Source organism: Cydia strobilella, chromosome 17, assembly GCF_947568885.1.
Source record: "Cydia strobilella chromosome 17, ilCydStro3.1, whole genome shotgun sequence".
Taxonomy (NCBI): Eukaryota; Metazoa; Arthropoda; class Insecta; order Lepidoptera; family Tortricidae; genus Cydia; species Cydia strobilella.
This window is the reverse complement of record NC_086057.1, coordinates 14,303,289-14,316,983: the sequence shown is the minus strand read 5'-3', so window position 1 is coordinate 14,316,983 and position 13,695 is coordinate 14,303,289. Positions and strand designations below refer to the sequence as shown.

Here is a 13,695-nt window from a genome sequence, read left to right as displayed (position 1 = left end):
AGTTTTTTCGGCACCATGGATAATAAATGTGCCATTTTCAACCAAAAGGGTACTTATTGTCGCTTTTCAGTAAGGCGCTATTCCCATATAGCTTCAATTAGAAATCCACCTTATCAACAAGCGACAATGTGGTATCTTTTGGTTGAAAACGTCACAAATTTAAAATGGATGTAATATTTTTATGAAACGTTGAAAAAATATACCTTATGTATGTAACATAAAATGCGTTTGTACAGGACAACTCATGGGAAGCCAGTTGATCAACCTAGGTCTGAATACTTCAGAGTCAAGTAATTCCCAGAATCAGCCATAATTATATCATAGTCCATTTTCGAAATCACCCGACAGTTGCAAGTATTCGTATTTACCTTACAATATTTATTAGAAACAGGTAAACATTTACATAGTACCTAGTAGTACTGTTACGAGACGACCTCAGTTACTTATTATAACCTATGACATTTAAAACTTTCGCGGTTTAAACACATATTAAATCACATTTAGAAACGGGTCTATCGCGAATTTATTTTGTTACCTTTATTTACCGACGTTTCGACACAGGTTTCACTGGTCGTGGTCGCGGCTAACTGACGTCCCAGCAAAATGTCAAAACAGTGATTTGTGTGACTACCCCACGAAAAGTGCATTTAAAGTTCGAGGTAGACATCACATTTTCAAACCACCCACTACACATAAAAGTTAATTATTGTCAATAGTCCGACACACAACACACAACATCCGCGCACACATCCGAAGATAGATCCCTTGGCTTTAACTTCTGGATCACTGGTCCCCAAGTCGAAACGTCGGTAAATAAAGGTAACAAAATAAATTCGCGATAGACCCGTTTCTAAATGTGATTTTATTATAACTTGTTTTAGAACAAATAATCATTACAAACCTAGGAATAGCCTATTAGGTCCTTTAGCTGACGCGCACCCTCAGCATATTGTATTTCGTCAAATACTTTGTGATAGATATTTTACTTTAGGCTGTATTTATAATTAGACATAGCTTGATCGAAGACGGGAAGGGCTATCCTACAACTATCCTTTCGAATTTTGAAGTCAGTGGCAGATATATACACAAATAAATAATACCTACATGCACGTAAGGCGGTTTCCACACTGCTTCGCACTTCGGAATGACGTCCGGTGCTGCGATTTTTAACTTTATAAGTACTGTAGAATCTCGATTTGTATACATCAAAAATCACTTGCGTTTCTATGTGTGAACGGCACGTCTGTACACGCGACATGCGTCATAGTGTGAGTAAGTTGCTTAAAAATTGTACTGAGCGGCCGGCAAACGGCCGTCAATCTGGTGTCGCGGGGCGAGGTAATTCGAGTCGGGGCGGGGCGGTGCGTGGCCGTTCTGTATGATAATACTATTACTTATTCTGTGGTATATACCGTACGGATTTTTTTTCATAAACGCGATTCGTCGCGCATCGCACCATCGTACGCGTCGTCGCCGCATTCGAATTCGTCGCTTCGCACTTCGCAACGACATGCGACGGCAGTGTGATAACAGCCTAAAAATAGGGTGTATTTTTTAACTTCATCCGTGTGATATATCTGCTTCTGACTATACCTTTTAAAGCTCTGTGACAGTCTTTTGGGATTTGACAAATAAATATACTCTGGCACACCCACTTCGATAGTAGAAAAAGGCGGCAAATTAAAAAAAATGTAAGCGCTAAGAGTTGACTCTTTCTACTGACAGAGTGGGTGTGTTTGAGTATTTTTTTTGATAAAGTAAATTTTAAGTGTAAAACTTTTGCTGGCACTTTACTGAGCATGAATCGGGAAACATTAAAAATCCAACCAACATTTCCTAGTCTACAGTCGTGTGGTGTGTATCGGAGCGGCCGAGGTGCTCACAAATATCTGATCTGAACACGCACTCTACGCCTTGACAATAGAGACATGTTCAGATATTTGTGAGCGCCTTGGTCGCTCCGATATATCTGATGGCGAAAGTACTAAATCGATTTTCTCTTACATAATACGGACGAACTTCTGTGAATATAAATTCCTGCAGGTCTTCGATGGTCGCGCTTTTATCTCATCGTGTTCGTCACTTTCTAACAAGTACTGTCCGCGCCCCAATTCCGTGCATTCGGAGGTCGAGGAAGTGTGGGGGGGGGGGGTACACTAATCTGTCATGACATTCCTCAGCCTTGCACGGAATTCGCGCTCGGACAGTATATAAGTTCGATGATGCATGGCACGATAGAGGACAAAAGCGTAACCATTTTAAGCCCACTGAACTGCTGCGGTAGTCATGAAATGGTGAAATTTAATGTTATATGCGTTGCCATTGTTTAGGTCGGTAAATTTAATTAAGTCGGGTTTTTAAGGTGTTTTAAATTGCTGGTGGTCTCTTAAGCAACTAAGCAAGCAAATAACCTAAATGTTGAATATAACGGTAGTAGAAAGTCATCAAAAATCTGTCTAAAATTTTTGAAAAGATTTCATTTAGAAACAATTTTTGGTCCTGGAACCTATATTTTGTTTCATGTACAGCGAGCTGCAAACGTGCTTACCCACTTTGTTATGAATGGAATTCATTCATAAAGTAGGTATGTACTTTTGCAGCTGAGTGTACATAGGTACAAGTAATGCAATGTCGGACTCACTAAAATTATGGACAATTTGTAATTAGTTAACTAAAAACTAGTTGCTAAAGCAATGCATTTTAGAACATCTGTCAGCTCGTGTTTCCACGCGTTTTATTTTAAATTGTCTCGTGGAAACAGAGCCTTATGTACGATTCACATGTTAAACCGCCTCTTGCTAGAGTCGAAGGAATTTGAACCTTCTGTGTAATATACTTATAAGTTTCATTTTTAAATGGCAGCACCGCGCCGCTTGCTTGCGACCATAGACATTAAAATATGGAACGTGACTAGTGTATAGAAGGTTCAAATTCCTTTGAGTAAGGGTGTCCCGATACCTATCGTCGCAGAATCGGCAAAGCCGAAAGAAAAACCCTTTACTTATGTACCTAAATAACACCTCGGTCTAGCCGTTTGTATTGTGTATGTATTGATGTGAATCGTATATTAATGACCTTATTTAGTTGTATAGGTTATATTTTGTTTGTTGGGTGACGGACACCACTTTAGCATATATTTAAGATAGCTTCGCTACCGAATTCTCGGCAAGCAGCAAGATTGAAAATGTTAATTCTCTAGTCTCCTCTTGTAAAAACAAATATGAAAAATTAAAAACTTAATTTTTTTAAATATTCGGTTTATAAAGTTTCTGCAATATTTGTGTTTTATTAATTTTACGATCCCATCCCTTCCTGTAACATTTGGCTTGGCTTACATTAGTGCCGAGGTATATTAAAGGTAGGCTGGTCCACAAACTGAGTCCACGCAACTTACGCAACGTATGCAATGCATTATGAAAATGAAAACTTAAGGTGATGCATTTTTTGAGTTGTTTCCTCATGTTGGCTGGTTGTTTTTTTTTAATGTGATAGTCAGCAAACGAGCCGCCTGATGGGAAGCAGTCATCGTCGCCCATGGACATAAGTAACATCACAGGAGCCACTTAAGCATTGCCGACCCATGAGAATCCTAAATACCCGCTTGTTGAAGAATACCATGTCGTAGCGCAAAGGAAATACCTCAGGAGGCAACTCATTCCACATTCTGCATGTTCTGGGAAGAAACGAGCGAGATGCCCGCTTATTCTTGGATGTGCCATGTGTCTAAGAAGTGAGGATGAGCTTTGCTCCTTTGGCGGGAGGTGCGGTGATAGAAACGAGACGATGGCACCAGATCAAAAAGTTCTTCGGAACATTCCCCATTGTACAGACGGTAGAACATGCAAAGAGAGCCAACGTCTCTCCGAAGACTAAGAGGTTCTAAGCCGTCAGTAAGTTCGGGATTGCCGACAATACGAACTGCCCGCCGTTGGATGGAGTCAAGGGGAAGGAGCTGGTATTGTGGAGCGCCAGACCAGAGATGAGAACTGTACTCCATATGAGGTCGAACCTGCGCTTTATATAACAAAAGTCGGTGACCCAGTGTGAAGCACTGTTTGGCTCTGTTAAGCACCCCAAGCTTTTTTTTATTTATTTTTTATTATTAACTGATCGGCGATTGGCCCTAGTCACACCTGATGGAAAGTGAAGACAGGGCCTAAGATGGAGCTCACCGGTTCAGTAACAGCCTATTCACTCTTGTTTTAAAGAGACCGAGGTCATATTGATCAGGGAATACAGATGGCGGGAGCGCATTCCATTCCTTAGCCGTCCGTACTAAAAAGGAGGCCAGTTTGGCTTTTTGTTCCAGATGACATGAATGATGATGGTATAAATACTATAAATAAATAAATATTATAGGACAATTTAAAATACAATAGAAATTTTCATACTTTTATTAATAAATGTATATAGAGCAGTGTGCAATAGTATAATTAGTCCATCCTCGTCTTGACGTGTTTCTCGGTGATCTTGTCCTTCTCAATGATGTACACGACGGCGCCCCAACCCGAGATGGCGTCGCGATCTGCCGCGTTCACGAGCGCCTGGAAGAGAAAGGAATAAATCACTGCTTTACGACCCGACCATTACATCGCGTGGCGGCGGCAGCGGCGAGCGGCGGCCATAGGTGGTAACGAAAGGTCCGATCGCTGTGTCTCACTCCAACCTATGGCCGCCGCCGCGCGATGTCGTGGCCGGGCCGTTAGCAGGCCTATGGAACTCTCCGCGCGAGCTCGCATTCATACCTACGAATCGCCTCCCGTTCACGGTAGACAAGCAAGCTAGTTGGTTGCCACACGCGCTCACGAACGCCGCGCCGCACTGGCAATTTTTACGATAGTTAATAAGCTACGTAGGTACTATTTCTTTAATTAAACATGTAGTATTTATTACGAACAATTTATAGTTAGATATCTAACTATTTGAAATAGGTAGCAAACTTTAGTTGTTTTGGTAAATGTTTATTTTAACGACAGTAAGTTCTTAACTTTACACCGGAAAGTACCTACTCATTTATACTCTGGTTATAATTAATTACCTGTATTCATGGGTTCTCTATTTATTCAATTTTATTGTGTAACATTAATCTCTATCCGGTTTAAAATTACACGAAGTTTTAAAAATAATTCTTGCTGGGTTCATTGCGCGGTTTATAAAACGCCGTAAACACTGCGGTTACTGCAGGGACATACGACCTTTTAAAATGACTATTTCGCAAACACTAACGTATAAACGAAATATTATAATTATTGGAACTTAACTTGCTTAGTATGTAGGGATTATAATCACTCGGAGAAAAAAATCATACATTACATTTAAAAAAAAAACAGTAAAATAAATGATTTAAATACATAATTTAAGATTCAGATTTCATTTTATTTCACTCTGCTGTAAGTAGGTGTATCATTTCTAAGCGTTGGCAACCCTAGCGTTGTGCCGGTGCGCGCGGTGCGGGGAGCGGCGCGCTGAAGGTCACTCCATTGTATTTTTGTGTAGGTATCAAAACGGTAGGTATTTGCGTTTTCTTTGAGAGATAAGTATCTGTTCGTAAGAACTATTATATAATCTGTGCCGTTAGGCGAGAATCTAAGGACTTCGGCCCATCACTCGTTTAATCCTGGCTACAGCCTAATTAACCTTTTGGACGCTAATGACGCACCTGGGTTCAATGCCAAAGACCGATTTAATGGTTGTAGACCACAGAGCAACATAGTATTTGCAAACATGCAATTGCAAATGTCATGCAATCAGCTTGCTTGGTTTACCTGTGAGATGGTCTCAAACAGCTCATCGGGCTTGAGGTTGGGTTCCCACAGGGCTTCACACATGCCGTACAGCTGCTCGGCGCAAGTACCCGACACTGCAAAATCTTCCGGCTCATTTGGGCAGCCAATCTAAAATGTACAATTTTTGGTTACAATATTGAAGTTTTTGAGTCAGTCACAAGAATATGTGGCTTTCCATCATAAGGGTCCTTTGGAATTTGTGATGGAAACACTTTATTGCACTTGAAGCATAAGAGCCACATATGGGCCTTTCAAAGAAACCTCTTCTTCTTTGTCGTAACCTCATGGCTGAGGGACGTGACGAGTGTGGACACTCTTCACCAGTGCTCTCCAGGCCGCTCTGTCTTGGGCCCAGTGCATGCTAGCCTGCAGTGTAAAAAACCTAACTGTAGATAATAAAAAACCGGCCAAGTGCGAGTCGGACTTGCGCACTGAGGGTTCCGTACATTACATAATTTTAACAATGTATTTTTTATGGGAAACTGAGTGAAAGGTAAATTGCGGTTTAAAAATAAAACTACTTACTAGATCTTGTTCAAACCAATTTTCGGTGGAAGTTTGCATGGTAATGTACATCATATATTTTTTCAGTTTTATTATTCTCTTGTTTTAGAAGTTACAGGGGGGGGGGTCACACACATTTTACCACTTTGGAAGTGTCTCTCGCGCAAACTATTCAGTTTAGAAAAAAATGATATTAGAAACCTTAATATAATTTTTGAAGACCTATCCATAGATACCCCACACATATGGGTTTGATGATAAAAACATTTTTAAGTTTCAGTTCCAAGTATACCCCAAAATTTATTGTTTTTTTTTCTATATTTGTGTGAAAATCTTAATGCGGTTCACAGAATACATCTACTTACCAAGTATCAACAGTATAGTTCTTATAGTTTCAGAGAAAAGTGGCTGTGACATACGGACGGACAGACAGACATGACGAATCTGTAATGGTCTCAAGAACAGCACAACACTAGGGTTACTTGCTAAATTAAGTTTAATATTAATAATTAATTTTTAGGGTTCCGTAGCCAAATGGCAAAAAACGGGACTATTACTAAGACTGCGCTGTCCGTCTGTGTGTCACCAGGCTGTATCTCATGAACTGTGATAGCTAGACAGTTGAAATCACATAATGTATTTCTATTGCCGCTATAACAACAAATACTCAAAAGTATGGAACCCTCGGTGGGCGAGTATGACTCGCACTTGTCCGGTTTTATTATTATGTAATTTCTACAGAACTCACCACATCCATATTGCATACATAAGGTTTGGAAGTGTAAGGGTCCAGTCCGGCAATGACGGGCTCAATGAAGTAGGGGCCAAAGCGCTTCTCATACAGCAGGTTGGACAGCATGGCGGAGAATGTTTTGGGGCTCATTACTCTGTTCTCTTTCAGCTCGTACAGGTTCATTCTGTAATGTTAATATTATATCATTATGTGTATTTTAACATACAGTAATGGTACCATATTTGTGTAATATATCCAAGCATCTACTAAGCATGTAAGTAAAATTACTTTTAACAAAATTTACCTAAACTTTAGCCTCTGAAACACGGTCTGTGTGTCAGTAGCAAGCCCTGGCAGGCCCACAAACAGTGTGGGGCCCATTCGCTGTACCTTCGGGAAGTTTGTGGACACGGTCTGCGCCTGGATACCGTAGCGCTTGTCTGTAGCGATGGCCACGCAGTCCTGCCCCTTCATCGCTACTACTGCACCTCCATTATACGCCAAAATCGACTACGGAATCAGAAAATGTAGTTTCAAATTTTATCTAGTTCTTTTAGTAATGTATGCTTTATTTTTAAGATTTACATATTTAGGGTGCTATAAAGTAATTGAAGAACACTGGAAATCAAGGCAAAGGCTAGATTTTGTTAAAATTAAAAAATGTTTAGAACCAATATTGCATTGTAATGACGCTAACATAACCACAACCGGTAAACTAGGAAAATAAAGATTCTTTAGTATTACTGATATTTAGATACACTTCACACCTTTTATATAGATATTCTTACCATATTTTATTGTTTTACACTACGATTTGTTTTTAAATTGAATTATTTTACTCAAACTAAGCGATTTGCAGGACTCGAAAATGACATATCATTCGGCGACAAAAACGACCACAGATAATCATAAACTGTCTGTTTCTTGCGTTTCGTTTCACCATGTTTCACGTTTCAATGTAAAATTTTATTATAACCAAATTATAAAAAGGAAGTTCTTTTTCCGACTGCAACGCCAAAAGGAAGGGTTGTGATTGTGTAAATATTCTATTCATAACTAGCTTTTGCCCGCGACTTCGTCTGCGTGGACTTAGTAAGAGTAACCGCAGCTAGAGTAAGAATAGCGCATGGAAAAATTCTTATAGCAATCTAAATTTGAGCATATTATGCACACAAATTAGCAGGCACTTCCGCACTTCGTTAATTATCTCAATTCCACCCCGTTTTTTACTTTCTTAAGGGATGATTTTCGGGATAAAAACTATCCTATGTCCTTCTCAGGTAAGTACTTAACCTATCTCTATGCCAAATTTTATCTAAATCAGTTCAGCGGTTTAAGCGTGAAGAGGGAACACGCAGACAGAAAGACTTTCGCATTTATAATATTAGTATGGATTTCATAGGTGACGAGTATGTATGTTTTCTCAAACGAACCAACATTCGTTTTTGAAAAACGACTTACAAAAGGGATTTTGTATGAAGGAAACAGTGGTCGGGTTAAATCTGTTTAAACGTTTTAATTGTGCTTTAATGGCATTGTAAATGAACGCGCGCATATAAGTAGTTTGGCCCAGGACTGTCTCATATCAAACATAGACAGAGAGAATCATACTGTTTTTGTCTTACGCTAGTACCTGTACCTATATAGCACCCAAAAGAAAGGGATGAGTATAATTTTCCTGGTTCTTACAGACTGACAAGTTGAGTATTAGTTAGGAAAAATAACAACCGGCATTGAAAATGGTACCTAGTACTAGTACCTTCCTTATTTTAGGAGTGCCAAATAATTACAATTAAATCAGTTAAGAGTTTATTTTACGCAATTCATCAGCATACATATCCAACCTTGCAGTCATGTTAAAACTCCAGTGGTCTTTTATCTGTCTGCATAGGTTTAAATCTATTTCTGCAATCAAAAGACCGTCTTTCTCTCTTGATAGGCTCGGAGTTCTACATCCATTAGGTGCAGTTAAATAACTGGATCCATAATAACTTCTAAACACTTTATTAGTTCCATCTTGGAGAGTAAATTCTTCCGTTCCAACTCTGTTAATGCTGCATGTGAAGTAACTGTTTGCTATAGCAGCATTTCGAGCCTCAATTCCCCAAAAAGACTCACCAAATGCTGATATCGTTGCACATGGATTGAAGACAATTTCAGCGCCATTTAAAGCAAACATGAGCCAGTTTAAAGCTTGATGGCGTCCGTAGCAAATGTTAACGGCAATTTTTCCAAATTTAGTATCGAAAACTGGATGGCTGGTGTCACCTGGCGAATAATACGACGTTTCGCTAAAGCTGCCTATGCTTGGTAAATGGTTTTTACGATGTTTGCCCATCACCGAGCCATTTTCGTCAATAACTACGGCTGCATTCCACCACACTCCGTTACCATCCTTTTCTAGAATAGGTGATATTATGACCATTCCATGTTTCTTTGCTAGTTCAGAAATAAACGTGATCGTTGGTCCTTTTTCAGCTGATTCCGCAAATTCTGACCATCTATCCTTCTCTCTCGTACATAGAAAGAACGGCATTGACCATGTTTCTTGCAAGCAAAGAATCTGCACTCCTTCTCCTGCCGCTATTTGTATAATCTTTTTAATTTTAGCAAAAGTTGCCTGTCTTTGTTCTTTAATCGACGTATTGGTTGGCAAAGCAATTGAATGTTGGATTAAGCCCAGTTTCACTAACCTCGGTTTTCTGGTTTCTTCTTTTGCAGCATCAAAAGAATACGCCGCAATCTCGACATTATCTTCTTCGCCGGCTTGATTTGTTGATTTCTTTAAATTCAACTCGCAATGATCTTCCCTGCCGTAATATATTCTGTTGAATTCCTTCAATTGCTCTTTAGGTAAATATTGCTTCATTAAACTGTCAATAGTCCGATTTGGTTCCATGTTTTTGATACAATGTGAGAAATAAATCTAACAAGTCAATCTTATCACAAAATAACATAGTACGGTTGCACTGTCGCTACGGTGGCACGCTACACTTGGCTTTAGTGGGTGTGTAAGTTAGTTCGTGTTTTGACCACCGCCTTTAATAATTTTGTAGCACAGGTTACGTAAGTCTTTGCGTAGTAAATAACTGATTGGATGTTTAATGTATTATGGACCGTTGCAAAGTTTATTATGGCGTATTTTTAAGACTTTCGTAATACGGGTTAGGGTTGGAAATGGCTTGGTAAGGCAAATAATTATGCACACATAGGTTTGCATTAGCATAGTGGCTAGCGACACTTTATCCATATTTACTGGTCCATCGAGTGATTAACTATGTACTATGTTTGGATTAATACTGGTTGATATTCCAGCTGCAGAGTATTAAAACACACAGATGAAATGCAAGACGTTTCCCTGCATTTGCATTATTTAAATGGGTAACATTTAGTAATTAATAAATGCTGCATGAAAAGCAAATGCTCGTATGAAACTTACGTTTCTCGCGTTCTGATAAGCAGGCATCGTAAACTGCGAGCGAAATCTATTGAAATGACGTACTTTGACTTGACACAGCATCACAGCAGCAACCCTAGTACTTCAATGGATTTCGCTCGCAGTTTACGATGCCTGCTGATAAGCCAAACTTTTGATCGATTTTTCACCTCACAGGTACAGGTACTACAGGATTAGTCCAGAAAAGCCATCCTATATTTTTTTTAAATCTCGAATTCATATATATATTAATATTCTAGGAAATAATTTTCTTTTACTACATTCGCAAAGTGGACGAAGAATTGGGACACTTGACTGCTATTTTGTAGGGAATTATTTGAATCAATTTACTTGGCTAGATATTTACCTACGTCCACATTTTCCTTATTATTGTTTAACCCGATTAGGTATATTTAACGAGGTGTACATAGTTATTATCTACGGTTCTTGAACGCATTCCATGTGTCAACCTTCTATCAATTTACATACGTAACTACCCTTCTTTCTATATCTATGATATACATAATATGTTCGTATTCGTAGGTAGATCAGCTTATAGACAAAAGGCAAACAGACGACACAGGTTGTTTAAGTCACGTATCCCAGTGTGTTGATATACCAAAACCAAATATTTATCTCTCCAATATCTCCCCATTTTATCACATTAGGTCGAAGGTCGTCAAGAAAACAGTCGGACTACACAGACCCGGTGCACGCGCAACTAACAGACCTATATAAGGCTAAGCGCAAGCCGCGCCCGACACAGACCACTGATCATTCAGTCCGGCACCATGGACGGCGAAACTCTCAGCTTGGAAGCCATCGTCAACAACAACCTCAGCGGCCGAGACCTTGACGAGTTTAACAGAATCTACTACGGCAGAAAGGACCATCATGAAGTCAAGCTGAAGGAGGCCTCCATCGCTGCCGCCAAGGATGCCAACTTCGAAGTCGCCGCCTACGCCTTCCCGGCCAAGAAGGAACAAACCCGCGCCCCCAGGATCGTCAAAGTCGGTATCATCCAACACTCCATAGCTATTCCGACCGACCGTCCTATCCTTGAACAGAAAAAGGCTATCTTTGACAAAGTTAAGAAGATTATTGACGTCGCCGGCCAGGAGGGCGTGAACATCATCTGCTTCCAAGAGCTATGGAACATGCCGTTCGCTTTCTGCACTCGCGAGAAGCAGCCGTGGTGCGAGTTCGCCGAATCAGCCGAGCATGGTGAAACCACGAGGTTCCTTCGCGAGCTGGCCGTCAAGTACTCAATGGTGATCGTCTCCTCTATCCTCGAGAGGGATGAGAAGCACGCAGACATCCTGTGGAACACCGCCGTCGTCATCAGCGATTCCGGCAACGTGATCGGCAAGCAGCGCAAGAACCACATCCCGAGGGTCGGTGACTTCAACGAATCAAACTACTACATGGAGGGTAACTCCGGGCACCCCGTGTTCGCGACTCGCTACGGTAAAATCGCTATCAACATTTGCTTTGACCGCCACCACGTCCTGAACTGGATGATGTTCGGTCAGAATGGAGCCGAGATCGTGTTCAATCCTTCGGCTACAATTGCCGCTGAGGCCGGTAGCGAGTACATGTGGAATATTGAAGCGAGGAATGCCGCTATAACTAACTGCTATTTCACCGCTGCGATCAACCGTGTTGGGTATGAGGAGTTCCCTAATGAATTCACGTCAGCTGACGGCAAGCCTGCTCACAAAGATTTGGGATTGTTCTACGGTTCGAGCTACTTCACGGGTCCTGACGGCGTGAGGTGCCCGGGCCTATCGCGCACGAGGGACGGTCTGCTGATCGGAGTGCTGGACTTGAACCAGAACAGGCAGATCAAGGACAGGCGCTGCTACTACATGACGCAACGCCTGGACATGTACGTGAACAGCCTCAGCAAAGTTTTGGACCTGGACTACAAACCGCAAGTCGTACATGAGCATGATCCCGAGGAGTGATTGATTATGGTTCTTGTTTAATGATAAGGTAATAACATTTAATAAATTCTTTATAAATATTGCTACGTCTTGACTTTTACTTGCACCTTTTCCTCATTTAGCTTGTTATTTTAAATAATTAGATCGTAAGCAACAAGTTGTTGTCAAACGCTCCGGCAATAAAAATGGATTTAAAACTATCTAAAGTGAAGTTCAACAGTTGTTATAGTGTAAACTAGGACAATAAATTATAAAATTTCAGCAGTGTGTAATAATCCAAGTCAATTAGTGCTAAATTATAAGACAATTTACATTGAATCTATTGCAAACCATTGAACACGATTTTGTAAGTTACCCGACATATTCACAATTAAACCGTCTCGATCTAAACGCGTAAGTACGCGCGTTATACGGCGGTTAAGACTTATCGACCGCGAAGGGTGCGTCGAGTGCGGTATTGGGAGCATTTATTACCGTGCAACTACAACGAGTTTTATAAGCTAGTACTGGCGCTCTCCCGTGCGTGCGCATTTATTACAGTGCATGATAATTATATTAAAGAAAATAAAAAGCTTTTTTCCGCGCCGTCTTACCAACTCTGAACTATGGCCGATCAAGTTGTGGAATGGGCCTGCTGTCCATCGACTGACACAAATGAAAAGTTCGTACAATGTTGTCTGTGTAAAAAAGGCTATCATTATATATGCCTAGCTCTTGACTTCTCTTCCGAACCGGCTGACTGGATATGCCCGATATGCGCTTCAACAACGTCCAAAGTAAAAAAAGACGACCAAACTCCGATAAGATTCAACACCGGCGCTAGTGCACGCGCTGGCAAGAGACCAGCATTACAGTCTCCACCGGATGTATCAGGGGCACCGATTACAGAACAGGGCATACGTACAATTGTAGAGGAGGTAATGGAGAACCAATTAGAGACTTTAATGGCAAAATTTACGTTGAGCATGGGGGCGATTCTAAACAGAGAATTAAAAACAATGCGAGAAGAGATAAAGGGGATTAATGATTCTGTAACTTTTATGAACCTTCAGTACGAGGACATAAAAAAAGAGAGCAAAGAAGATAAAAAAAGAATAAAAGAACTGCAAGACCAGAATAATAAAATGTCAACTACCTTACAAGATATGACAGGCCGTCTCAATTATTTAGAACAGCAGAGTCGGGCCAGCAACGTCGAGATACAGTGTGTACCCCAAAAAAGTAATGAAAATGTAATTAAAATTGTTATGGACTTAGGGAAGATTGTAAAAAGCGAAGTAAAAGAAGAAG

At 40.5% G+C, this 13,695-nt stretch overlaps 3 protein-coding genes and 1 long non-coding RNA gene across 4 annotated transcripts in view; 1 reads left to right on the top strand and 3 right to left on the bottom strand.

Annotated features, from left to right (window-relative positions):
* Positions 1-13,695, bottom strand: part of LOC134748928 (uncharacterized) — a 448,425-nt gene that overhangs the window by 414,163 nt on the left and 20,567 nt on the right. The gene's annotated exons all lie outside the window — the stretch shown is intronic.
* LOC134748919 (proteasome subunit beta type-3) lies at positions 4,393-7,955 on the bottom strand. The gene is made up of 5 exons (XM_063683792.1): positions 7,812-7,955; positions 7,328-7,533; positions 7,039-7,207; positions 5,766-5,894; positions 4,393-4,544 (listed from the first exon to the last, which is right to left on the bottom strand). The coding sequence occupies exons 1-5, from the start codon at positions 7,812-7,814 to the stop codon at positions 4,434-4,436; spliced, it is 618 nt and encodes a 205-aa protein (XP_063539862.1). The 5' UTR covers positions 7,815-7,955; the 3' UTR covers positions 4,393-4,433.
* Positions 8,810-10,157, bottom strand: LOC134748754 (beta-ureidopropionase-like). The gene has a single exon (XM_063683529.1). The coding sequence runs from the start codon at positions 9,920-9,922 to the stop codon at positions 8,825-8,827; it is 1,098 nt and encodes a 365-aa protein (XP_063539599.1). The 5' UTR covers positions 9,923-10,157; the 3' UTR covers positions 8,810-8,824.
* LOC134748869 (beta-ureidopropionase-like) lies at positions 11,202-12,486 on the top strand. Its single transcript, XM_063683693.1, has one exon. The coding sequence runs from the start codon at positions 11,251-11,253 to the stop codon at positions 12,424-12,426; it is 1,176 nt and encodes a 391-aa protein (XP_063539763.1). The 5' UTR covers positions 11,202-11,250; the 3' UTR covers positions 12,427-12,486.